The sequence below is a fragment of the Lynx rufus genome, unplaced genomic scaffold, assembly GCF_022079265.1.
Source record: "Lynx rufus isolate CCGP_SWC_20201006 ecotype Redwood Valley unplaced genomic scaffold, mLynRuf1.p SCAF_17, whole genome shotgun sequence".
Lineage (NCBI taxonomy): Eukaryota > Metazoa > Chordata > Mammalia > Carnivora > Felidae > Lynx > Lynx rufus.
Window position 1 is genome coordinate 3,560,631 of NW_025814831.1, and position 26,156 is coordinate 3,586,786.

The following is a 26,156-nucleotide window of genomic DNA, read 5'->3' on the forward strand; positions in this document are numbered from 1 at the left end:
GTAGGCAGCACGGTAGTGGTGGTTTCCGGGCAAGGCCCCGAAGAGGGAAGGCCTGTGTCCTGGGAGAGCCCCAGAGGTGTGGGGTGAGGGACCAGGTGCTGTCTGCCTGAGCACAGGCTAACACCTGAGGCTGCTGGCACTGCAGACGGCTGTCTGTCTGTCCCTGTTTGTTTCTGTGGGAAAGAGAATGGGGGTGAGAAGGGGAGCAGTGAGTTTTCCTGTGATGAGCCGATGATCACAACACGATTCTAACGGCTCTGTGTATTGATGCAGTGAGCACTGTGCTCATGGTTCACGTCCACAGTCTCATTTCGTTCTCCCAGTGGCCCTCAGTCCAGGGTTCTCTCTCATTTCCTGGAGGCTAGACTGGAGCTCAGATGAACTGTCTTGTAACACCAGTGGGGTGGCCGAGTCTAACTCAGGTGCCTGCTCCCAGCCACTGTGTTTGTTGCTTCATTTCAGTAACTTCTTTAAATATTCTTCATACCATTTTTTAAGTATTTATTTTGAGAGAGTGAGCAGGTGAGGGGCAGAGAGAAAGAATCCCAAGCAGAGTCCACACTGTCGGTGCAGAGCCCATTGCAGGGCTCGATCTTACGACCCTCAGATCAAGACCTGAGCCGAAATCAAGAGCTTAACTGACTGAGCCACCCAGCGCCCCACTAAATGTTCTTAAAACCTCTTAAATAAATGAATCATGTACCCAAGTAGGCTCTGTGGTGACCCCCCCCCCCCCACCCCCAGGTATAACCCCTTCTTCTAGTAGTAGCCATTGCTGTGACCAATATCACAGGTTAGTTATGCCTGTTTTTCAAAAAGTTTATTATTGTTTTAAGTGTGCAGAGAAGTGATTCTGATATCACAGATTTGTACAGCCATTACCACTATCTAGTTCTACAACATTTTCACCACCCGTGAAAGAAACCCTATACCCATTAGTAGTCACCATCCCCCTCCCCCAGCCCCTGACATCCTACTTTATGTCTCCATGGATTTGCCTATTCTGGACATTTCATATAAATGCAGTCATAAAATATTTGGCCTTTGTGATGGCTTCTTCATTTAGCAAAATGTTTTTAAGCTTTATCCATGTTGTAGCATGTATCGGTATTTTAATAGTGCTTCATTGTGTGGATAGACAACATTTTGTTTATCCGTTCATCAGTTGATAGGCAGTTGGGTGGTATCTCATTTTTGGCTGCTGTGAATAATGCTGTGAATATTTGTATGCAAGTTTTTGTGTAGACATATTTTCATTTCTGTTGAGTAGATAAGTAGGAATGGAATTGCTGGGTTTGGGGATAAACTCCATGTTTAGCATTTTGTGCAACTACAAGACTGTTTTCCAAAGTGAGCACATCATTGTACAGTCCTCTTAGCAGTGTAGGAGGGTTTCTGTTTTTCCACATCCAGCCAACACTTGTTACTGTTTTTTCTTTTTTATTCTAGCCATGCAAGTGGGTGTGAAGTGACCCATTGTGATTTTGATTTGTATTTCCCTGATGGCTAATCATGTTGAGCATCTTTTCATGTGTTTATTAGACATTTGTGTATCTTCTTTGGAGAAATGTCTGTTCACATCCTTTGCCCATTTTTAAGTTGGCTGATTTGTCTTTTTGGTGAGTTGTAATAGTGTTGTGGTATATTTTGGATATAAGTTCCTTATCAGACATACAAATTTGTGCATACTTGAAAATTTGCACATATTGTCTCCATTCTATAGTTTGTCATTTCATTTTCATTGGTGTCCTTTGAAGTACAAACGTTTTTAGTTTTGCTGAAGTCCAATTTATGTTTAGAAATTTTCTTGCTTGGGTTTTGGTTTCATGTTTCAGAAACTTGCCTAGTCCAGGGTCACAGAGATTTATTTGCGTGCTTTCTTCTAAGGGTTTTATGGTTTTAGCTCTTTTTAGGTCTTTGATCCTTTCTGGGTTACTTTTTGTGTATGGTGTGAGGTAGAGGCTCATATCTATTCTTTTGCATGTGAGTATTAAAGAGTTTATTAAAGAGACTGTTTTTTCCTCATGAATTGTCTTGGAGTTGTGTCTGTTTCAGAGTTTCAGACAGTGGAATCACATAGGATTGTGTAAGTGCTCTCTTTAGCTTCACGCTCTATCTTTGACATTCATCAGTGTTGCGTGCAGCAGTTCCTTCTTTTTTTGTTGATATGCGGTGCCCGTTGCACCAATACTGCAGATTTGTCTGCTCTCCTGGGCATTGGGTTGTTAGCGCTTATGGCGGTTTGAATTAAGCTGCTCTGAACATTCTTGTGTCTTTTTGGTAGACATAGCTGGATCACAGGGTGTGCACGTATGGTAGCTCAAGAGATAACAAATACAAATGGGGAGAATGTAAGGATGATAAATAATCTGTTAGAAGGGTGTGAAAGGATTGTTTACTTTGATTACCAGCTTTTAAAGAATTTGCATGATACGCTTCACCTTTAACCAGAACGATACTGGCTACCAGTGACTGTTCGTGCCGCAGAAGATGTACTGACCATGAAAGCAGGAGCAGCTGTTACCTTACCATGCAGAAGGAAAGCCAGACTTCCCTGATTTGCAGCAGTGGCACACACAGAAAATCTGATAATATACTCCGCCTGGAGGATTCTGTTAAGAACACTAAGAAAAATAAGGGAAGTTATTTTTTCCTCTCATTTTAAAATTGGAAAATTTGTTCTGAGAAATATGAATAATCATATATGTGAGAAATAAAGATAAAAAGAGAATAAAAATACCAGCCATTTATATGAACTTGGGCTTTGTGTTTTCTTAGCTTACTTTATCAAAAGCAGGTAATGATCTCTATCCTGCAGGTTTTAGAGATTGTTTGATGACATCCGTGACGCGTATGAAAACGTTGAGCAACGCGTGGCTGCCGTTAGCAATGGAGTGGATTTAATATTTTATCAAATATTTGGGGTGGAAGAAAGAGTAAAAGACTAATTTACTCAGCCAGGATCTCACTTAAATAGGACCGTGGCATAAGTTTGAATGAAATGGTAACGGAAGGTTGGTGGATATTGTCTGGTTGCTGAAAATTCCCTCAAATGACTGATTACTGAAATTCGGTCACCTTTATTTTGAATGTGTTGATTTGCTGACGGACGCTCTGCAGACTTCCCACTTTGTGATTTTACTCTCCCCACTGCTTGACTCTCAGGTGCAGTGTCCTTCCTGTATACCATGTTTTTACTGTCCTTTGTCTCGAGCCCTGTGACTGTGTCTTCAGGAAATGTGCCAGCCAGGCTCGAGCACGAGATGAGAACCAGGAGGAGCAGGTTAGGACCTACTCTGACAGACTGGTGGCAGGAACTTTGGAGCCCCTCTTCTTCCCTTCCCTTCCACCACACAGAGGTGGTGTAGACACGCCCCCTTCTGGGTTCCCGTCCTTGCCCTTGCCGTTACTCATGCCCTGCTTCCTGCCCCGCTGGTCACAGCCCAGTTGTAAGTGTCTGCGCAGGATGGCTCTGGCCTTGTGCTGGGTAGGGGGGAGGGGTCCGTCCTTGGTTTTCCATCCCCCGGCCCCTTCCTCGTCCTGGTGAGGGCCGAATGACCTGTGGGGCACCACCGTCTGTAGCCATAGAATGCTGAAGGTGAACTTTGTCAGTTATGATGATTCCTGGCTGCCTAGTTAACAAAGTAAGATTTGGGATTACAAAACCATCTTTAGAGCGGCTGTGATACTTACTGCTGAGCTAACAGACTGCACACTGTGATTGTAGGTGGCCTTGCATACCTCTCTTTGGCACACTGTGAAGTCTTTATTATAATGTGTATATATGTATATACACACACACACATATATACTTATAATCTCAGGTGTTGACTTGATAAAGCAGTATGTATGTTCCTAACTTTATTTTCTTTAGCAATATTAAAATTTTTTACTCAGAATTCAATAAAGATCAAGAAAGAAAAGAAAAGCCAGTGAGTAAAATCATTAATTTCTACCAAAAATAAAATAAAATAAAATAACCGCAGAGCGCTGGTGCGGGTACGTGTGGTCGGAGCCCCGTGCGGGTGAGAGGGCAGTCCCGGGAGACACCGCTGAGGTCCCGGCACCGGCCTTGGAAAATGGAGTGTCGTTAACATTCATTGTAAGGAAATGGCTGTATTCTGTGGATTGCTGGTTGAAGCTTGAGACATTTAATTGATAACCCCGGGATTATGGTTTGCTGTTACCATCTAAACCAGTGAAAATGAGCTTTTTGTTGATAACATCTGTGATGTCAGTAACACAGACTCCTCTCCATCCCCGCCCCCATCCAGGAGCCTGATGGGGTTAGTTGATCAGTGAGATGTTACCAGTTTCAGAACGGATCACCTTTACCTCTACCAAGATGAGTAGTCTTCTGTTTTTTGTTTGGTGAAAATGATTTCAGGCATCTAGTCCATGCATTTTTTTGTTTAGCAGCGAAACTCTTCAGAATGGTGCGTTCGTTCTCCCTGTGTTCACTACCTCCTCTCCCGTTCTCAAACTCACTGTCATCAGGCTTTTGTCCCTCAGCGTTCCCTGAGCTGCTGCTGTGTCAGGGCCACCGTGATGTCCACATGGCAGAAAACAGTAGTTAATTCCCAGCTTGTCGCGCGTCTCGATCTGGTTCCTCTTCGAGGCGCCTGGCTGGTTCCTTCTCTTCCCCCCCAGCCTCCTGATATCCAAAGGGCCCGTCCTCACGTCCCCTCCTCTGTCTCTGCTAACCCCCAGGGATCTCATCCACGCCCGTGACTCTGATGCCAGCTGTACACCGAGTACCCACATTCACAGCTCACGGCCGGGCTCGGGTGTCCCGCCGCCTCCCGGCAGACAGGTGCAGCTCACCCCACAGTCCGCTCCATCCCCCCGCCATCTCACTCACTGGCGGCTCCCAGCAAACACCCCAACACCTCGGATAATTCGGATAATGCGCACACTGCATATGCAGCCCTGCAGGAGGTCCTGTGGGCTCCACCTTCAGACTAGAGTCAGGATCCAGCCCCACCAACTTTGCAGCTTCTGTCCAGACCGCTGGCACTGTATAAACTCTCCTTCCTTGCTCTACAACATTCCCAGTTTCCCTGCCCTTTTTCCTTTTTTCTGAAGGATTTACTGTTTTCCACATAACTGCCTGTTCTTCATACGTATGAGGAAGGTAGGGATTTTTGTTCCCAGACCTAGCCACGCTGCCTAGAACAGTTCCTGGCAAACAGAAGGTGCTTAATAAGTATTTGTTTAATTGATTCTGATATATTTTAGAACTTGTAGATAAAACCTTTTGGGTTCTCACCGGTTAGGTAGTGGTCATTACGTCAGGGACGACAAGCGTTTTTATACAGTACTGTGGTTTACGAAATGCTTTCACGTGTTAACCTCATGTCTTCATTTATTCAGTCAACACAGACTTCAGTCAGCGTAACCTCCCCCCTACGGGATCCTGGGGTCCTCGCTGTGGCTTCCGAGTGAGATAAACGAGCCAGGTCTGTGTTCATGCTGGCCCCCCTCGCTTGCTCAGCCAGGTCCTTCTGCCCCTGCAGGTTCTTCCAGATGGAGACAGCTGGTCCCCTTCTCCATACCTTTGCTCACACCGCCCCTCTCAGGCTCACGGCTGCGCGCTCTCACGCACACAGATGCTCCTGTGTCTAATACAAAAGCGGGACTTCAAGGATGACTTAACTTTGACTCATTTTTCCCTCTGTCTTCCACAACCCCCTTCAAAAAATACATTGTCATGTTTTCTCCCTTGTGCCCTCACAGCTGGTTTCTTTTCTTTGTTTTCTCTTTCACTCATACAGCTTGTTCCTTAAAATTCTTTGTAGCCCTCCCCTTGCTTCCCCATGTGCCGTGTTCAGTGTGTTTCTGTCCCTGCTCTCTGCTAAGCCCAGAGGACCCCGAACGACAGGGACGTGGCCTCGGGAGGTGGCCCTGCAGAGGGGGTCCGGTCGCAGTCAGGCTTTCCTTAATAAATAGGGTTTGAATTGAATTTGGGCCAGAGGTCTGCATTGCTCAGATCTTGCAGGGCGTGTCTGAGATGGATAAGAAGCAGGTCCTTACCTAGGACTGAGAACTCTGGGACAAAGCCAGAGGGTCACCGCGCCATGATGCTGTTTACAGCAAAGGTGCGTGGTCAGCTGGTAGGTGCCCATGACCAGCAGCGGTCCACATGGCTGAAGCGGAGGCCTGCAGCCGGCCTCAACCTCTGCTCACCTAGCTGGGCCTTTTGAATTCACCCTCCTGGTGAATAGTTGCGATGTTAAAGCAAAATACCTTCAGATCTGTGGCATTTGAAGATGGTCGCAGGTAAAGGAAGGGTGTGGAGGACTTAGAGCTCGAAGAAAAACTACAGAGGTGGTTGGAAGGCCCTAGGGGGCTGAACAGGACAGAAAGGAACGAGAAGCTGTGCCCGTTCCTGGCGAGGATGAGATGCAGTTTCCCCAAATCTTTGCACTCCATGGTTGGGTTCTTCACCAGCACCTGAGTGAAAGAAATAGACGAGCCACCGCATTAAATTACGATTTTTCTGACTTAAGTTTTGGGATGGGGTACATCAGAGGGTAACAGAAACCGGAAACATTTCTTCTGTCCGTGTCAGCTCGAGTAATCCCAGAGCGAGGAGGTGGCTTAAGGGTCCTTGGGGAGGGGCACTAGAGGGGCGCTTCCGACCAGGCCTCCACTCCATTATCTCAGGCTGCCAGAGGGCGGAACGGCTGCCCCACCGGGACTCAGGACCCTGACCCTAGTGCCCTGAAAAGACACAGACTGGACCTGGCATCAGCCCTGGGTTCAAGGCCTGCAATCAGGGGCGCAGATCCAGAGTTTCTTGCAAGACGAGGATAATGCCACCTCCCACCTGGCAGGGTTGCTGGGTCGGGTGGGCAGTAGTAACATGCATTTGGTGCCAACTCACAGCCATTTTGTGGCCACTCAGATGCTGTGGGTGGCTTCATAGCAGGTGCACCAGGAAATGCTCTAAATTAATGGCTGACTGTTTGACATGCACGCACTGTGCCCTGTACCTGTTTTATTGAGATGAAGTCAAACAGACAAAATAGCTAGAACTCCTATGTTAAATGTTCTACTTAACCACAGGAAAAAAAAAAAAATGAATCCTTCGGAAGGGTTTTGTCCCATTTCGCCCCAAAGGTGGTAACCTGACTGTGCCCTTTCGAGCATGTCTTCAGCTCCTGCGTTTCCCAGTCGCTGCACCGCAGTTAATGACGAGCCTTTGAACAGGTTTGTGGAGCAGCCCCGTCCGGCCTGGCGGGTGTCTGTCACAGGCTGTGCCCGAGGCAGAATTTCCTTCCCCCTCATGTTTTGCACTTATGAAGACATCCTCAATCTGGGTGTCACCGAAGAAAAGGCGCAGGTCAGGTGGGAATGTGAAGGTCACTGAAACGATTCGAGTGCACTTCGCCGCCTGGCGGAGAGTTCCTTGACGGCGAGTCCGGAGACACGCGGCTTCAGTCAGGGATCAGAGGCGCCTCATCCACCGGGGGCGGGGCGGTCCTGAGTGCAGACTGTCTGGGGTGGTTTGGACTCTGCAGGCAAACTTTTCCTTCTCCCCTAATCTAGCATGTCCAGGAGCCTCTGCCTGGGGCAGCCCTGACGTTTAAGGTGTGCTCCTCAAAATAGACCACCCTCTAGGGCTGTATAGGGCCCCTTTTGGCACTTGGTTTGCAAGGCTGCTTAGTGGCGATTATTGGGTACTATTTAGGTGTCATCCGTGTGTAATCGGCCTGGCGAAACTGTTTTGTAACAAGTCTTTATCTTCTTGGTAATTTTGCTGGATTCTAGGATCATTTTGGTGGTAGGTTTGTTTACTTATTGTTAAATATGACATATAAGTAATACTAATGTAATTGATAAGAAAACTATGTCACCCAATAGCCGTAGCTACTGTTTGATGAGAATTTACTATAGGCTAGACAGAGCTAAGTGCTTTGGTGGGGGATGGGGTGTTCTAACACGGTAATTTATAGCATATATAATATAATTCAGCAGTCTCAGTCACTTTTCGGGTAGGCACCATTCATCTCAGCAGGTGAGCAGACAGCCTTAGAGAAGCCAAGTAGCTCTGCCGGGTTCACGCAGGGGCCCAGCGGGTTTGGGTCTAACACCGGGCCCTGGGGTAGTTTGCCCGGTCGCAGGCCCCTTCTGCTCAGTCCTGGAATGGTGATCTTGGAGGAGGTCACCCCAGCCTCGGCCCCTGCCATGTGGTAACCAGCACACGGTCTGTACTTTTGATTTTCCTGTTTCTTAACTTTAGAGTGTACATATACAGCATGCTTCTAGTGACTCACGGAAGAAATGGCCTGAAACTGGCTTTCTTTCTGGTGTAGGCACCAAGGCACAATGCAGTCTTCTGTTTGTGCGTTTGTTGCATTTGTGTGACTTGTGTATATGCCTCACTCAGTTGGCTCTGCTTTTTATATCGTTCCATTGTACCCTAGGATTTTTTTTAAGTAGGCTTCGTGCCCAGTGCGGAGCCCCAGGTGGGGTTTGAACTCATGACCCTGAGATCAAGACCTGAGCTGAGATAAGAGTTGGATGTTGAACCGACTGAGCCACCCAGGTGCCCCACTAGGGTATTATTTTTTATTTAAATGTGTATTTGTATTCGTATCAGTAGGGTAGTTGGCTTTAGAAATCAGACATCTGTTGTGACGACTGCTCACTTTGCATAGGCTCTTTGCCCCAGCAGTTTGTGGGGGAGACTTGTGCTGCTCTCAGGTCGAAAAGACAGTTGCTTCTAAGTTGACACACAGCAGTGAGGCAGTGGGGTTTTAGGTCGGTAATTTACAAAGCAGGGCGGGCCAAAATTACAGTGGTTTGAGAAAAGCAGTCAATCAACAACCGAGTGGATGCAGAGACGAAGGAATGCGTGGCTGACCCAGGAGTCCTTGAACTAGGTCTGAGCAAGGTTAGCCGAGGTGGGGCCAGCCAGCGTTAGTGTGACAGCAGGCTGTTGGAATGAGATCTTTCCTGGTTTATTGTTGACTCCCTGCTACCTCCCCACCCATCTCCCCACCCTGACTTCTCCAATTTCCACTGACTCTGTCTGTGCCTTCCGGGCGTGAGTCAGAGGAGGGGTAAGGGGCTTCTCTTTCAATTCTCAGAAGTCTGAGATTGCGTTAAGTTAAAATGTGATGTTTGTTCATGTTACCACACTGTAATTCCTGATTATCAGCCTACCTGGGTGAGTTCATATTTAGAGGACTTTATCTACAGGGTTCCTTGGAAGATTCAGAACTGGCAATTTATAACCAGAAGGGTTTGTGACGGACTCCCGATGAAGGAAAGTGTTCTGTCATTTAACAAAATTAGGTATTAAAACAAGTAAACCCCATTCGATGTAAGTTAAGCACATTTTTCAGAAACCTTATGATAGGTGTGTCAGCGGTCTGAACTGTGAGAATGAATTTGAAGCAGTTTTGAAACTGACTAAGCTGGTACTTGGAGGAAAGTGTCTGCTTTTCCTGCCCCTTGTTAGATGACAGCCTCAGCCTGACTCTCCGTCCTGCCCTGCTCTCCAGTTCCCCTGTGTGGGCTCATTGGGGTCAAAGTCATGCCTTGCCCACTTACCGTCCCGCCTGTGGCCATACTCCCAGTCCTTGGGGTGTTGTTCTGGCTGGCCCTTTCTCCTCTGTGAGAAACGAGGCCCGTAGAGCACGGGCATGTTCCTGGGACTCCAGTGCCATTCCTGGGCTCCTCCCAGAGCTGCCCCTGTCCTGTACCCAGCCAGCGGTGGGGCCGCCGCTGTGTGCAGCAGCAGGTGTTTGACCTGTGGTCCCTGGATGCGACCTGAGCAGTAGCTGGCAGTTGCTGGGGGAGGACTTCCAGGAGCGGAGCCCCACACCACAGAGTGGAGTGGACTGGCACTGGGGAGGGAGGGGAGCTGTTCCTCGTGTCCCCTTGTCACTTGGCTTTGGGGGCTCCTGTTTCTTCAGTAGCAAATGTATTATGTGCGCTGGGTAATCTGTACGACCGGTTCCAGATGCCTGACCACTGAGTGGCTGAAGCTGCCACAGTGGAGCGGGCGGGTGACGGGGGCGGGCAGTGCGGGTCGAGTCCAGAGGGAGGTCATGGTGCGAGCTAGAAGGGGGCAGAGGGGGACTTCCCGTGTGCCTTCCTGTGGGCTGCTGCTCTGTGACACAGTCCTCTTTCCTCTGACTGTCCCTCCCTGACACTCCTTCCAGCCAGTCTGATCTTATTTCCTCTCCTGATAAACAAACCAAAGGCAGGGTGGGGGGGGGGGGCATTGGTTTCTCATTTCACAATGATTTTCTGTCCGTTTCAGCCAAAGATCCTCCCTCCACCCCCAGTTCTTCCTGGCAAAGTGCTTTCCTGCTTAAAGGGAACCCTGGACTCCAGTTTTTCCTTATAGATGGGATCTCCTGTTGGCTAGCGCTTGCCTTTGGTTGATTAATTCATTGCCTTTTAGGGCAGTAAGAGAGTTCTTTTGGGGACAGTCTTGGGTTGTGGAAGAATGAAGAGATTAGGAAAAGAAAAATCTCTGAATAAACATTTAGCGCTCTAAGGGCTAAAGCTTTGTTCAGTCTTTTTTGGAGGAAGATATCCTAGGTTGTTGAATATACTTTTACCTTAGGAAATATGACACCACTCCCCCCCCCCCCCCCCGCCACCGGAGGAGGTGACCTTTTTCTGACATCGCATCGTCAGGTGGGCATCCAGTCTGCTGTGGCACTGCATCCCCACCGTGGTGCTAGGGCCTTGGGCAGTGGCGGGTAACAGGGCGGAAGTAGCCCTGCCTTCCCGGGCCTTCCGGGCCAGTGGGGAAGACGTCAGTGAGCTGGTGTGGCTCCGAGGCCTACTTCCTGGAGGACTGATGGGCTCCTGACCCGGTCAGCCGGCTGGAGTTGGGGCCACCTCCCACCTCAGGGGTCCCAAGGACGAGCAGGAGCCTGTGGGGGTGAGGGTTCTGCTTAGGAAGACCCAGGCTTGCCTGAGGGCCTGAGCAGCAGAAGGACCTGAGGTGTGGCGGGACCGGGGTGGGGGACGGGGGCGTAGGGGGGCCCCCCGGACGGCCCACACGTGCAGCAGGCTCTGAGCACGCAGGTCTTAGCCCGGAGCCATGCCCAGCTGTGAGGACCCCGAACCGGGGAGGTGACGCGACTGTGTCGGCTTTGGCACAGGTGGTGCCGTGGCCGGAGAGGCTGGAGAGTGGGTGCGAGGGCACAGGCGAGCTGTGAGGTCCCTGCAGAGGGGCGGGGGCACCAGGGAGTGGTCCGAGATGGTGCGCAGGTGCAGTGACGGCAGGCGCAGGGGGAGGTGTGGGCGGTGCACGACCCTGAGCAACCCCACCCCTGCAGTTGCTGGAGCCAGAGTCCCGCGGGGGGCCTCCGGCAGCCGGGCCCACTTCTCTGTCCTGGTGCCAGCACATGGGCGCCCAGCGAGTCATTGCTGAGCTGTCACCTTTTGGTGTTGGCTCATGGGATGTGGAGGAGAGGTAATTTCACCCTTTCCAAAATGTATAATAGTTATGTTTCTCTTACTTCAAAATCTACAGGTTCATTATCACCGTGAAAATCAAACATTTTAAACATTATAGCTGATCTGTTTTCTTCAGGTTACCTGAGATGTCTGTCTTCTCGGAGAACCTTAGCATAAATGATATTTAAAGTGAATCCCAGGGGCGCCTGGGTGGCTCAGTTGAGCATCTGACTCTTGATTTTGGCTCAGGTCATGATCTCCCGGTTCGTGGGTTGGAGCCCCGCATCGGGCTCTGTACCGACGGCACGCAGCCTGTGTGGGATTCTCTCTCTCCCTCTCTCTCTGCCCCTCCCCTGCTCACGCTTTATGTCTTTCTCTCTAAATAAAAATAAAATAAACATTAAAAAAAATAAAAAATAAAGTTTTCATCTTATTTTTTTTTTTTCAACGTTTATTTATTTTTGGGACAGAGAGAGACAGAGCATGCACGGGCGAGGGGCAGAGAGAGAGGGAGACACAGAATCGGAAACAGGCTCCAGGCTCCGAGCCGTCAGCCCAGAGCCCGACGCGGGGCTCGAACTCACGGACCGCGAGATCGTGACCTGGGCTGAAGTCGGATGCTTAACCGACTGTGCCACCCAGGCGCCCCAAAGTTTTCATCTTAAAACAGTTTTTTTAAATGAGCCCCAAATGGTGTTTTAATTGTTGTGGTTTTGCTCTGCATCCTGCATACTTTGAATGGGTGACAAGCTGGGTCCCACCCCAGTGCGCATAATTTCGTAAAATTTTTCCTGGGACATTCTGTATCCCGAAGAGCATCCCAAGCTCTAGATTAAGTCAGTGAAGTAACATTGGCAGACTGAAAAAAGGCTTAAGAAATGCCAGTGCCCGGGCTCCTCCAGGTCGGTGGTCTCCAGATTCCTGGCAGTAGACTGTCCTCCCCTCCCGGCCCCACCTCTCCTCCACCCCCCCGCGTCACCTGGTGCTTCTGAGGTGGTGAGTTTTTGCACGTGGGAAACAGCAGTCGAGTTTTACAAGGTTGGCGTCCTCGCTGCCTTGGGCCCCGCAGCAGAAACAGGGAACGTGTTGATTGCACGCTGCCGTCATTGCTCCCTTCCCCCCCAAACCTCACCCTGGGTCTGTCCCACGGGAGTCAGTGCACCGTCCATGGCCGTCCCCTCAAGTTCTTCCCCCCACGTCGCAGGCCACTGCGCTTCCACAGCCTAACCTGGGTGCGGCCGCTTCCTCCTCCTCTCCCGCCGTGTGGGTGTCGTGTGTTGTCGTCGTCATGTGTCGTTGTCGGCGGTGGGAGGCGGCACCCTCAGCTCTCTCTGCTTCCACACCTGTCCCTACGTTCACCTCCTGTCTCCTCGTGATTACACTCAGGTTATGTAACTTGGGCAGGAAAGTCACAGAAGTGATGCTGCATTTTCTCACTGGGTCCCGTCGGGTGACGGCACAATTTCATTTTGTCACACGGCTGGTGGTAGTGTTCGCTCTGATCCCCTGATTTAGGTAGTGGTGTTCTCCAGACCTCGCTGTAAAGTCACCTATTTCCCTTTGTTGGTAACTATTGTGTTTGGATTTACTTTGAAATTATATAAATACCTCGTTTCTCGTTAGATTTTTAAACTTTCAGATCAGTATGGACTCCTGGTTTCCTCCTTAATGTATGTAGTCTGTGACCATTGGTGTTGATTTTGAGTACCCATGACTCTTCGAGCCCTTCTTTGCTTTCTGGCACAGAATGTTCTAGCGCCAGCTCTGGGAGGGCCCGAGGCGTCCTGGCTCCTTTGCCGGAGGCTGGTATTTAGAAACCGAGCTCGGGCGCTGGATGCGCTCGTTGTTGGATGTTGCTGCCTCCTGGCCTGTCAGTGGACAGAACGAGGACCCTGTGTACGTACCCAGCCGTTCAGGTCTGTGTTTTTGATGTCCCTGTATATCATCATGAGGTCACACTGACACCCCCGATTCTGATCCAGTCCTGCAGGGTTTATTCTCCCTTACTCGTTTTTGTTTTTAATTTTTTTTAATGTTTATTATTTTTGAGAGACAGAGCGTGAGTGGGGGAGGGGCAGAGAGAGGGGGAGACAGAATCCGAAGCAGAGCTGTGAGCACAGAGTCCGATGTGGGGCTCGAACTCACGAGCCATGAGACCGTGACCTGAGTTGAAGTCGGACGCTCAAGCGACTGAGCCGCCCAGGCTCCCCAATTCTCCCTTATTGGTAACTCCCTTCCCTGACAGTGAGGACCCTGGCTCCCGTTATCCTGAGTTTGTTCATTTATTTGATCAGTCCTCCTGGTTACGACCCATCTCCCATCCCGTTGCCCTGCAGGAGCGTCCTCTTGACCCAGCGTCTCCCTGTTGGGGCTCTGACCCCGCTCCCTGTTGGGCTCTGCCTTAAGGGCTCCAGAAGGAGACTGGAGGGGGGTGGAGGAGGGAGAGGGGACCGGGGACTTCCTGCCTGCTCCTCTTTGAGTGACGCCCCTGTAACCCTTCTTCCTCCAGGCCAAAGTGCCTGCCAGTAGTAGCTGCTCAGGACATCCGGGCGTCAGGTGGGCTTCTCTCCCTCTCAGCTTCTTGGGTCCCCGCCTGTGAGCACAGAGACCCCAGTGGCAGCAGCAGCCCACGCTCAGCTGTGCGGAGCCCTTTGCCTAGTTTCCGGAATTCCCTCCTTCGGTTCCCTGACCCCACGGGTAGTCGTGTTGCTTCCTGCGTGTGCGCCTGCTGTGTCCGTGGCGAGTTAGCGCTCCTAACAGTTCTTTACGTGAAACTTTGGTGCTCACAGAGCTGGTGTGCTTCTGTCTCTGGGCTCCGCCCGACCCGGATGACAGGGTCACCCTGGTTTTGCATTGACTCTGGTTGACAGCCCCGTCTCTGCCGTTCACCTGAGAAGTCCCGTGGGATCAGCGTGACTCGGTGGCCCTGCGCGGTGGACAGGGCGGTCTGCCGCCGTGCGTGCTTGTCTTCGTGATTGGTACACGCCAGTGTCACGTTTTCACTGCGTCCTCAGAACTCTTGGGTCTTTTCAAGCATTCATCCCATTTTCCCTGGTTTTCCCGTTCATCTGACTGGCCTGGTGAATTCATGCCCATCCAGTTCGGGGAAATTTGCGCAGAACTGTGTACAAGGCAGAAGCAACAAGACCGTTTGTATCAAAGAGGAGGAGGGAACTCGACGAGGAGGATAAGGTGATCGATGTGGAAAGAACAGGGATGGCCGCGAGGCACTTCGCTCCTACCTGCCTCGGTCCTCAGGGTCAGTGGGCCCCTGAGGTGGGTGAGGAGTCCCGGAGGACGAAGTGGCTTCTCTGGCACGGCTGGCTACCAGGTGGTACACGGAGGAGCTGAAGCTCCAGAATGGGCGCTGGGCCGCTCGCCCCCGACCCCCCTGCACCGTCAGGCCACGCCAACGCGTAGAGATGGTTACAGCTGGAAGTTACGACAAACACTGTATGTTGTCAACGACAGACGAATAATGGGTTATCTATTTTTATTTATTTATTTATTTATTTATTTATTTATTTATTTATTTATTTTTTTTTTTAACATTTATTTATTTTTGAGACAGAGAGAGACAGAGCATGAACGGGGGAGGGTCAGAGAGAGGGAGACACAGAATCTGAAACAGGCTCCAGGCTCTGAGCTGTCAGCACAGAGCCCGACGCGGGGCTCGAACTCACAGCCCTCACAGACCGCGAGATCATGACCTGAGCTGAAGTCGGCCGCTTAACCAACTGAGCCACCCAGGCGCCCCGGGTTATCTATTTTTAAAAGCCGTTTAGCAGAAAGTAGGATTGAAGGTTAGATCTTTAAAGAGTGGATAACTTTGTAGGCTCTAATAGTGAAATGACGAAGGAAAAAAATGAATCAGTTCCGTTTTGTTGAAAATATTTTTATGAAAAGTAATTTCTGTAAAGTAAAAATAGCATAATTGAGATGAAAAGCAGGAACCGAGCGGAGGCGTGGCGTTTACAGGTAGCATGTTTCACAAAGTCAGAGTAAAGCACTTATGCAGTAGGTTAAACAAGATTAAGACGTGATCGGTGAGCAATTGTGATGAGTGGGTAGTCCTCCCCGTAGGGCTTACGAGTAGACTCGCCAGGCCTCAGGGACAGTTCAAAGGCAGGTGAACCATCCGTGTATGGTGTTGGGGGGCGGGGTGTGGTGACAGATTAGGAACCACAAAAAAAGTTAGTGCCTTTTGGAGAATCCTGGAATTTCATCCTAAAATTACTTTAAAATAGTAAAAAAGCTTCTGTGCATGCAAAGGTTCATTGCAGATTTATTCACCATAAAGAAGGTACTGATTTTCAAAATTAAAAGTTTAACTTGTCTGTTCAGTAGACACATGATTTACAATTGTTGGTGCACCAACTTAGTGAAATAGTATGTGCATCTGTTAAAATGATAATTGAGTGGTACAGAAACATGAGACATCTAAAAAGTAAAAGAATACAGACGATATGAAACATGGAATATGCCTATGAGCAAGAATGGCACGGGGTCACGGGCAAATTAAAAGTGGCTCATTACGGGTAGGATTCTCTTTGATTTTCATGAATATGTGTTTGGGTTGTACATTGAAAACAGTGACTGCCACCTCTCGTGAGTCTTGGGGTTTTGTGGAACAGTCCAGAATGTTGCATTATGCCCCTGCCAGAGCGAGCATCTCTGCGGTGTGCACTCGAGTGTGCTCTGTGCCACAGTTTGTTCGTAGCGGGTCAGCTCTCTTTCCTCTCCTACGCTCTCCCTTCTGGTGGTAAAATACAACAGATGAGATTTGCTGGGATCGTTTTTTTTCATTGTACAATGAACGGTACCATGCGGTTCCCCTAGAAGGTACCAGGAGAGGTTGAGGTTTTTGGTGGCTGTTTGAAGTACAGATATCTATTAGGAGTTTTGGGAATGGTTGTTTGGGGGTGATATGTGAAAGAACTAAAAAGCCGTAGATAACCTTTCAAGTGCTAGCCCAAGGGTTTTCTGTAGCCTGGCCTTTTGTTTTTTGTGGTTTTTTTTGTTAAATCAGTCCCCATGTGTCCTATTTCCTGATCTCTGTGCTGATGGGCATTTGCACTGATAGTGGTAACAATTCACTGTCCTTAGGCACCAAGAACCTTGTGGTGCTCTGGCTTTTGTTCCCGTGATCACTGAACCATGGTGACCAAACCTTAATGGTATTTATTAAGCAGCTATTTAAGGAGAAAAACTGCAGAATTCAGTTAATAATATGGAGCTCAATTAGAAATCCGGAAAACGTCAGATGGCAGGTTTTGGCTGCAGACCGTTGGCTGTTTTTGGAGACGATTGCAGATGCACATGTAGTTGCAAGAAATAACACAGAGCCTTGTACATTTTGCCCAATGGAAACGTTTTGCAAAACTAGTAGTGGGGAATTTGAAAGAGAACTGTGTGAAGGTCAGTGTAAAACGTGGATTGGGGCCTGAAGGTGAAAATGAGAACAGCTGTAAGAGATGTGACGCATGGTGGTCAGGAGTGCACGGTCCCTGGAGTCGAACTGCGGGACTTCTGTCCTGGTGCTGCCTCTCGCTCCGCTCCTGGAACGAAATTACCCGCGGTCTCTGGAAAGGTTTCCTGGGCCGCGGTAACAAATTACCATAAACTGGGGGGGCTTAAGACCACAGATATTTTCCTCTCACAGTTGGGGAAGCCAAGTCCAAAGTCAAGGTGTGAGCAGGGCTGTGCTCCCTCTAGAGGCCCCCGGGAGGACCCCTGTCTCTTCCAGCCTCTGGCGCAGTTGGTGTCCCGTGGCTTATGACTGCATCACTCCAGTCCCTGCCTCCCATCTTCCTGGGGCTGTTTCCCTTCTGTGTCCAGATTCCCTTCTCTTAATAAGGACACCAGTCCTTTTGTGTTTAGGCCCCATCTCATTCGTGTTTGTGACCTCAACTTGACTACATTTGGAAAGACCCCGCTTCCAAATAAGGCCACAGTCACAGATGCTGGGTGGACACTACTGATTTGGGGAGGGGGGAGGAGACCCTGTTCAGCCCAGCACGCTGTACACAGAAACCTGGCTCAGTTTTCTCCTCCCTACAACGTGGATAACAAAAGGATGATTATTCTGTTACCTGTGCGTGCGTGCATGGAACACGTGAGTGCTGTGTAAAGTGCTTCTGCCCGTTTCTTACCGAGGTCACTGCTAGAGTCCCCACGTGATTAGCAAGGATGGTTACGATGTCCGGGAGCACCGCCTGCACTTCAGAGATGGCCGCCGTTCTGCGAGAATTTTCTGTCTCGTGTTCCCCCCACCCCACCCCACCCCGGGCTGCCCTGTGGCTCCACGGAGCCTACTCACCTCCAGTGTACCTGCTGCTTGTGTTCACGACCAGCGGCAGCGGACCTCTGTGTGGCAGCATCTGTCACAGCAGATGCTGAAGGACAGGGGCTAAGGATGAACATCTGCGTAGTTGAGCGCAGACACAGACTTCCCAACACCTGTCAGATACCAAGCATTTTAAAAAGTAAACCTTTGGGGGGCCTGGGTGGCGCAGTCGGTTAAGCGTCCGACTTCAGCCAGGTCACGATCTCGCGGTCCGTGAGTTCGAGCCCCGCGTCGGGCTCTGGGCTGATGGCTCAGAGCCTGGAGCCTGTTTCCGATTCTGTGTCTCCCTCTGTCTCTGCCCCTCCCCCGTTCATGCTCTGTCTCTCTCTGTCCTAAAAATAAATAAAAACGTTGAAAAAAAATTTTTTTAAAAAGTAAACCTTTGTTTCCTGAAAAAGCTGTGTCATGTAGTGGAATGCCCCAGTCAGGTTGTTGAATTTTTATGTAGTACCAACTTACTAGAGTAAATTGTTGATTTCCTTTTTTTGAATTTATAGCCAAGCCGTTTACACAGCTGGTCAAGGAGATGCAGCTTCATCGAGAAGACTTCGAAATAATTAAAGTAATCGGAAGAGGTGCTTTCGGTGAGGTAAGATGAACTTGTGTTTTGCTCATTTTGCCTAGAACGGGAGAGCAGCCGCCGCCACCAGGCGTCTATAGGACCCTGTGCATCGATCTGGGGGACGGGTCGTTGTCACTGTCACTTGGAGAGTAGTTCTTGGTGGGCGGAACCTGCGGGGTACAATTAAGAGGAGAAAAATAAAAACAAAAGCTGGTGGCCGGTGAGTTACCCTGAATATTGTCTGGACCAAAATCGTCTCTTTGAGACAAAGAAGTTTATTAAAAGTCCACTTGTTAATTGAAAACATCCCGGCAGTCACCTTCTGCAGAATGCGGGGAGGCCACAGCGGCCGCGCCCGTCACCAGCAGCCTGCCCGCCGTCGGTGCTCGAGCTGTGCCTGGGCGCGGCCTCATCCCGCCTCCGGCCTGGCCTCTGCAGGGGGCGGCCCGTCCAGGCTCCGTGTGTGCAGCGGGCGTCGTGCCCCCGCCGAGGCTCCGGCCGCGGCTCCCCCCGCAGACTGGGATCGGTGGGTGTACGCTTAGCACCGAAGAGCCGAGCCTCCTAAGCTTCTGGATGCGCTGACCCCTCCGCTTAAGCTTTCCCCTTAGCTCTGCTGCTGGAGTGTCACATGTGGGGCCCAGCGGTGACCCGCCCTGTCCCGTCACGCATGCTCTGCCTGACAGTGACCCGACCTGCCGTGACGAGAAGGTGCTCCAGAATACTTGGGACTTGTGTGCAAGGCGTACGTTTCCTCCCGTGTCCAGGTCTGGTTTTGTTGTCTAGTGAGGAGAAAGAGACCTTTCAAAATTGAAACCCGATTCAGCGCAGCATGTACTTTTGCCGACTGTCTCCCTGGCAGCAGGACCGGGCCCGGGCCCTCGCGGGGATCTGCGGGGACGCCGCACCCCTAGCACCGGGTTGGGGAGGCGCAGGGGTGCCGCGGGGCAGGGGAGGGTCGCTCTCCAGAAGAGGGGGAGACAACGGTGTTGTGCCACAATAGGCTACGGTGATTTTCACTGCTCTTCTTTGCAAAGAACTTAACTGCACGGCTCGGATTTCTGAGCTTCAGAGAAGGGGCCTGTGTCACCTTTTAAGTTCCTCCCAAACTCAGGAAATCCGTCCTTGCCCAGGCCTTCCCGAAAGTCCTTGGGTTCTCTCCCCTACCTTTGCTCCCTCTCCAGGCCTTCTCGGCCTGTGTAAGTCCCTCCCCCACCCCGGGGCCCCATGGCCTGGGCTCGGATCGCCATCGGGCTCCTCCGGCCACCCGGCCATCCTGCGACCCGTCTGGGTTCCCTGCACGTGCTCACCAGTCCTCCCCCGCTGCAGAAAGAATCTTGGATTCTGTGGCTAAGGTCACTGCCACTGTCTGGTAATGGTGGCATCACTGCCGTTGCCTCCCCGGGGTGTTCTTGCAACCCTGCACCTCATCTGCTGTCTTCCACCAGGTTTCTCAGTTGGCCCAGCGATGTTCTTCGTGGCGGTTTGTTTTGGTTCCTCCAGTACTGGATCGGGGCTGGCATCAGGTGTCCCACTGAGTTGTCATGTCCCCAGATATGTTGTTAATGTTGTGTAAGATCACTTCTGTTGGTTTTCTTTACGGAAGCGTCTCATTTTGGAGATGCTTGTATAGCATCAGCTCTCCTTGATGCAATTAAGACTGAGTTTTGGGCCAAGAAGTTGTTTCTGGTAAACTAAACAAGATTTTTACAGATTGTTTATTTTATAAGTTGTGCAATTAGAGAAAGCTTGTTCAATATACAGGAGTTTTTGTTTTTACATTAAATTTTATTCCTGCATTTCACTTCTACGTGTTCTTGGTTTGACAGGTGTTTTTCTGTGGACAGATGTATTCTTTTTCCTTCCGGGTATTTTATCAAAGGCACTGGCGTATTTTCTGGACATGGCCTGTGCCCAGACAGGCCTCTTCTAAAGAAGTAAGCGTCTAGTAAAAGATCAGAGTGCTCTGTGTCTCATTTTCAGCAAGGTCTGGATTGTTCAAAAGTTATCAGCTCTACCGTTTCTTCCAAGTGAGGCCATTTCTGTAGTAAATACTAAGTAGCCTTTTCTCCCCTGTTTCACCCCTCTGGTAGCCACCAGATTGTTCTCTGCATCGATGAGTCTGCTTCTGTTTTGTTTTGTTTTGTTTTGTTTTTCAGATTCTACATAAAAGGGAAATCATTTGGTATTGGTCTTTCTCTGTTTGAACTTACTTTACTTAGCATTATACCTTCTAGATCCATCCATGTTATTGCCGATGGCGAGATCTCTTCCTTTTTGCGGCTGCGTAGTATGCCATTGTAGGTATATATGACGTCTTCTTTATCCATTCATCAGGCAGTGGACACGTAGGTTATTGCCACATCTTGGCCATTGTAAATAATGCTGCAGTAAACGTAGGGATGCATCTGTCTTTTTGAGTTAGTGCTTTTGTTTTCTTTGGATAAATACCCAGAAGTGAAATTGCTGGATCAGAAGGTAGTTATATTTCAAACTTTTTGAGGAACCTCCATACTGTTTTCCACAGTGGCTGCATCAATTTGTATTCCCACCATAGTGCACGAGTCTTTTCTCCAGATCCTTGCAGACACTTACTTATTTTTTTTTTTGTCTTCTTGATAATGGCATTCTGACGGGTATGAGGTGTGATACCTTGTTGTGGTTTTGATTTGCATTTCCCTGATGATAAGTGATGTGGAGCATCTTTTCATGTGTCTTGTTGACCATCTGTATGTCTTCTTTGGAGAAATGTCTGCTTAAGTTTTCCGCCTATTTTTAAAATTGGATCATTTGCTTTTTTGATACTGAGTTGTGTGTGTTCATTATCTATTCTAGATACAGCCCCTTATGGGATATATCTTTTGCAAATATCTTCTCCCATTCCATAGGTTACCTTTTGTTTGTTGATGGTCTCCACTCATGTGCAGAAGCTCTTTAGTTTGATGTCCCAGTAGTTTATTTTTGCTTTTGTTTTCCTTGGAGAGAGATCCAGAAAAGTATTGCTAAGGCCAACGTCCAAGAGGTTACTGCCTATGTTTTCTTGTAGGATTTTTATGGTTTCAGGTGTTATATTTTATTTAAATCTTTAATCCATTTTGAGGGTTCTTTTTTGTTTTTGTTTTTTTTTTTGCATGCTATAAGAAAATGGTTCCATTTCATTCTTTTGCATGTAGCTGTCCAGTTTTCTGAGCACTGTTGAAGAGATGGTCTTTTCCCATTGTATATTCCTGCCTCCTTTGTCCGTTAATTGATCTGTGTGTCTGTTTTTGTGCCAGCACCGTACTGTTTTGATCACTACAGCCTTGTAGTAGTGTGAAATCCGGGCACGTGATACCTCCAGCTTTGTTCTTTCTCAAGATTGTTTTGACTCTTTGGGGCCTTTGTGGGTCCATACAAATTTTAGGATTATTTGTTCTAATTCTGTGAAAAATGCCGTTGATATTTTGATAGGGATTACATTATGGTAGCTTTTGTTTTTAACACTAACATTTCACCTATTGATTGTAGCCGATTTCTAGGAAGAAATCGACACTTCTAATGTGATGACATCACGTGTGCCCAGATTGCATGTTCTGGGACACGTGGGAGAACTCACCGAACCTTTGTTCGGCATTCTTTGTTCTTTATTCAGAATCGGAGCGAGCTTGGTTAGTGGTTCTAAGACCACAGCTAGTAAACAGCAGCTTAAACAGGTGTGACGAGAAGAGCCACCACCGCGAGCACTGGGGTGGCAGTGAGAGAGATGACCGAAGGAGGTGACTTGAGGACGACTTCCACATGGTGGGCTGCGGGAAGCCGCGTGCTGTGGGAGGGGCCTCTGACCCTCACCAGACTCTAGGGTTCCATCAAGGCATGTTCTTTGTGGACCCCCCGCCCTATCGTCAGACCCAGGGAAGATAATATTTAATCATAACTGTCTTTATAATCCTTAACGTGCATGCACTTGAGGGTGAGACTCTGCTACTTGTTAGCATGTTATTTAAACCTCTCAGCCTCAGGTTCCATATCTGTAGAATATGGATGTAAAAAATAGCCACCATCGAGGACTGTGGTGAGGGTTACCTGAGAGGGTGCAGGTCAATTAGTGAGCAGAGTTCCTGGCATGGGGAAAGTGCCTGGTGCATGTTAGCTTGTGTGGTTACTTTGACGATGTTACTGTACGACATGCATCGTTTAGAAAGCAAGGAGGTAAATAATTGTTTATGCCTGCCGTGTGGCTGTCTGCCATTGGCAGCAAAAAGGGACAGCCATACGTAAGTAGCTTATGATTTTGTGATGGGGACTTAGGCCAGTGAATGATTTTTGCAGGGTAGAATGTGCCGTATGCTGGCACAGGCATCACATCTGGTATTGGTAAGTGATGTCAGAGCGCGTCTGAGATTTGGCAGGGACTGGGAAATCCAGTAGGACTTCCTGCAAGAGGTGGCATTTGAATTGTACCTTGAAGAACATGGCCGCCAGCCAACATGCCGAGTGCCCACTATATGCCTAACCCCGTTCGAAGCGCATTTAGGTGTATTCGCTGGTTTGTCCTCATAGCAGTCTGGGGCCAGTACTGCTATTACCCCTTTTCTAGTTGTAGAAACCGAGGCACAAAGAAGAGGATTTGCCCAAGTCCCACTCCAGAGCCCACGCCGGCACTCAGTGCCCCTTGAGAACAGATCGCAGAGGCAAGAGCTGGCATGTCAAGGCCGGTGGTGGGAGGAGGAGGTAGACGTAGCGCCAGTGGGGCAGGTGGCAGGAGCGTGGGGATGGAACCCTTGAACACGGGGAGGAAAGGTTGGGAGCAGTGAGCGGATTTTTAAAGTTTTTATGGTGAAAGTCCCAGGTGCGTGTCCCAGGCTCGCCCAGGGCGGCCAGCCCCGCTGTGCGCCCACCGCCCACCACGGAAGTTTTTGGAACTGAGCAGGGATATATATGCACGTTGTGGTGTGGCAAATGGCAAGGTTCGATGCTTAGCAGGACGGATCTGCATTTACGTGAAGAACTTGTGTCTCCTCAGCAGCTCGTTTTCCAGGGTTTCATTTCTCCGGGCACTTGAGACGTCACTGTAGTTACGTGACAACGTGTGCTGGCTTTTGGTTCCTTCAGCTACGTTTTTGTTAAACTCCTGTTTGTGTTCCAGGTTGCTGTTGTCAGAATGAAGAACACTGAGCGAATTTATGCGATGAAAATCCTCAACAAGTGGGAAATGCTTAAAAGAGCAGAGGTAAGCGTGGAGTAGTAAAGAGAAACAGGAGAAGGGGGTTGTGAGGGGCATGTGCTGGGTCCCCACCACAGTCCTCGCAGAGCTGGGCCTCCCCCCTCCCTCCTTGATAAGAGTGACCTGTGTCTTGTCGCCACCGTCTCCGCCCCTCCCGGCGCGCAAGCCTCTCTGCGCCAGACACCCCCCCCCCTCCCCCCCCCCCCGGCCCGGCCAAGGGCTGCTCACTGTAAGGACCAATCAAAACCTTTGCGGGAACTCTGGGCATTTATCTCAGCTCTGCTTCACGTGAACAAGGCATTACTGGATCTGGAACCCGTGTAAGCACAGAGATGCGTGTGTACGCCCTCCCAGAGGGAGGACGGAGATCGTAAGCAGAAGTAGGTGGTCACTGCTTGGCAGGTCTAGATGCGCTTTTCCTTACTTCGGTGTCCCTCCCTCTGGGGCCTGTTTCACGGTCCCCACCCTGGCCGCTCCGGCCCCCGATGGAGTCGGTGAGGCTGCTGGGCCAGCCCGAGCTCTTCCTCTGGTCCTACCAGACTCACCCCCGGTCTGCCTTCCCCCCCCCATCCTCTGTGGTCCTCCACTTTGCGTCAGGGAGCCAAGCATCCTTCCTTTCCAAGGCTCTGTCACTTACCCTGTGTCCTCTCGCTGGGCTCCCCCAGGCTGAACGCCCTCAGCGCCACCCTCTGCTGCCCCAGCTGTGAAGCAAGCTCACCCTGGGACTGAGCGCCCCTGGGATTAGCCACCTCCTCCTCCGGAAACTGCTTCTCTGGCTTCTGGCCTCTCTTGTCGTGTCACTCTGAACCTTCCTTGTAATTTTAGGTGGCCCTTCCTGTGCTCGGTAGTTCTTCCCTGGGATGATGATGCCACTTGGGCAGATACCAGTACAAACGTCTGTTCTGGTCAGATCCCTCCCCTGAGCTCAGGTTGTCGTCAGCTTGGTGGGTGGGCGTTCTCACTCAGTATCCTCAGTGCGTCCTACCTGTCCGTCACGGCCTGTTCTCCTTCCCCGTCCCTACCCTCCTCCTTCCCACCGTGGTGCCCAGCACCGGGCCTCTGCCGGATGAATGCAGGCTGGTTAACTGAAGCATCGCTGTGTTTGTGGTCACCTGGGCCTGGGGACTCTGCCTCAGGCGGTACCGCGGTGGCCGTGCCTTGGCCCCAGCAGCCCTTCGTGGCACCGTCAGCGCTCTGGGGGTCAAGGGAAATCGCTGGAGTGACTCTTCCGTGGGAACAGGGTAGCTGGTGGTGCATAAGAGTTTGGGGGAGGAATAAGCAGGGAAATAAAGGCTAGTAGCAAATTCATTTAAGTTTATATTTTTAGAGGAGTGATTGGTTGTTCAGTGTCAGCCTCCAGACCGGGGTGTGTGTGTGTGTGTGTGTGTGTGTGTGTGTGTGTGTGTGTGTGTTTAAAAGTCCCAAGGTTGGGGAGAGGTGATTCTCACCTTATCATAACTAGTTAGTATTTACCCAGATGTCATGGTGAGTACATTCTGAAATTATGAAATTTAAATCTGGTTACAGAGATCCTACCTAATTGGCATAGTCGGAAAAGTCCAAGGATGTCTGCTAATTATTACGATTATCCCAGGGTACATGTCATGGGATATATGTGTGTGTGTGTGTGATACATATAAAAACATAACAATATTGATATAACAGGGTTAAAGTGATTTATCTTTTTATTCCTAATAAATTAGTTTATTGTGAACACTAATCTTTGAAAGCATGACGTCACCAAGAGGGGGCGGTGGAAAAGTCGCTAAGCTGTGAATTCATAACTTTGTGGGTCGTGCTGTGCTTTCTAGCTCATCTGTTTTGCTCATTAAAAAAGTACTGAAAGTTCTCAAAACAAAATTGCTGAATAATACATATATTTCCTGTCTGTGGGTCATCATGCTGGTGGCCCTGAGTTTAAGAATGGCTTTTATTCTAAATGTAGATGGGTAGACCCTTGAGAACGTGGAGCCCCGGCCCTGGGGCTTCCTTGCAGCTGCCCTGTGCCAGGCCCTGTGGGCTGGGGGGCCGTGGGCTGGGGGGCATAGCACTGGTCTCTGCACATTTGGACATCGTAAGCTGATTGCTGGTCCATTTGAGTTGTTTTATCTGCTTTTAATTAGTAGAATTGGGGCACATCTACTTCAGTCATTTTTTTTTTCGAAATAAAAAATTTTAAAAACAAGTTTAGAATAGAAAGCTCATAAGACAAAACAAGTTCCAGAGGTCACTGTGAGTCTCATGAGAGAGCAGGTGGGACTCCCCGGTGCCTTGTGGACCAAGGGCTCCCATCAGTGCCACTGTCATTTTTGTTAAGCTGTGCAAGTTTCAGATCTAGAGGGAGTTAAAATCTTAGGTGATCAACAAAGAGAAAGTTTTATTATGATTATGCCAAAATACCTGGTCACTTTTAAATCTAGGTACCACCTGTGAAATAAAGCTCTTAGAAAAAAATAAACCGTAACAGCCTAAAAGACAGCCTTTTACCTATGTGCTGCAGACCATACTTCTTCACAGAATCCTGTTATGACCGTGGCACCAGTTACCGTGATTAAATCACTTTCCGGCGCTCAGCTCAGTAAGCAGGTGTGTGCCGTTTCCCGCCAGCCATGTGGCTG

At 49.5% G+C, this 26,156-nt stretch overlaps 1 protein-coding gene across 2 annotated transcripts in view; it reads left to right on the plus strand.

The window, feature by feature from the left end:
- The window catches only part of CDC42BPB (CDC42 binding protein kinase beta), a 102,307-nt gene that overhangs the window by 23,601 nt on the left and 52,550 nt on the right, over positions 1-26,156 (plus strand). For both annotated transcript variants that reach the window (XM_047080035.1, XM_047080036.1), the window contains exons 2-3: positions 18,274-18,365; positions 23,461-23,544. In XM_047080035.1, the coding sequence (XP_046935991.1) occupies positions 18,274-18,365; positions 23,461-23,544 (176 nt within the window). The remainder of the gene's footprint in view (positions 1-18,273; positions 18,366-23,460; positions 23,545-26,156) is intronic.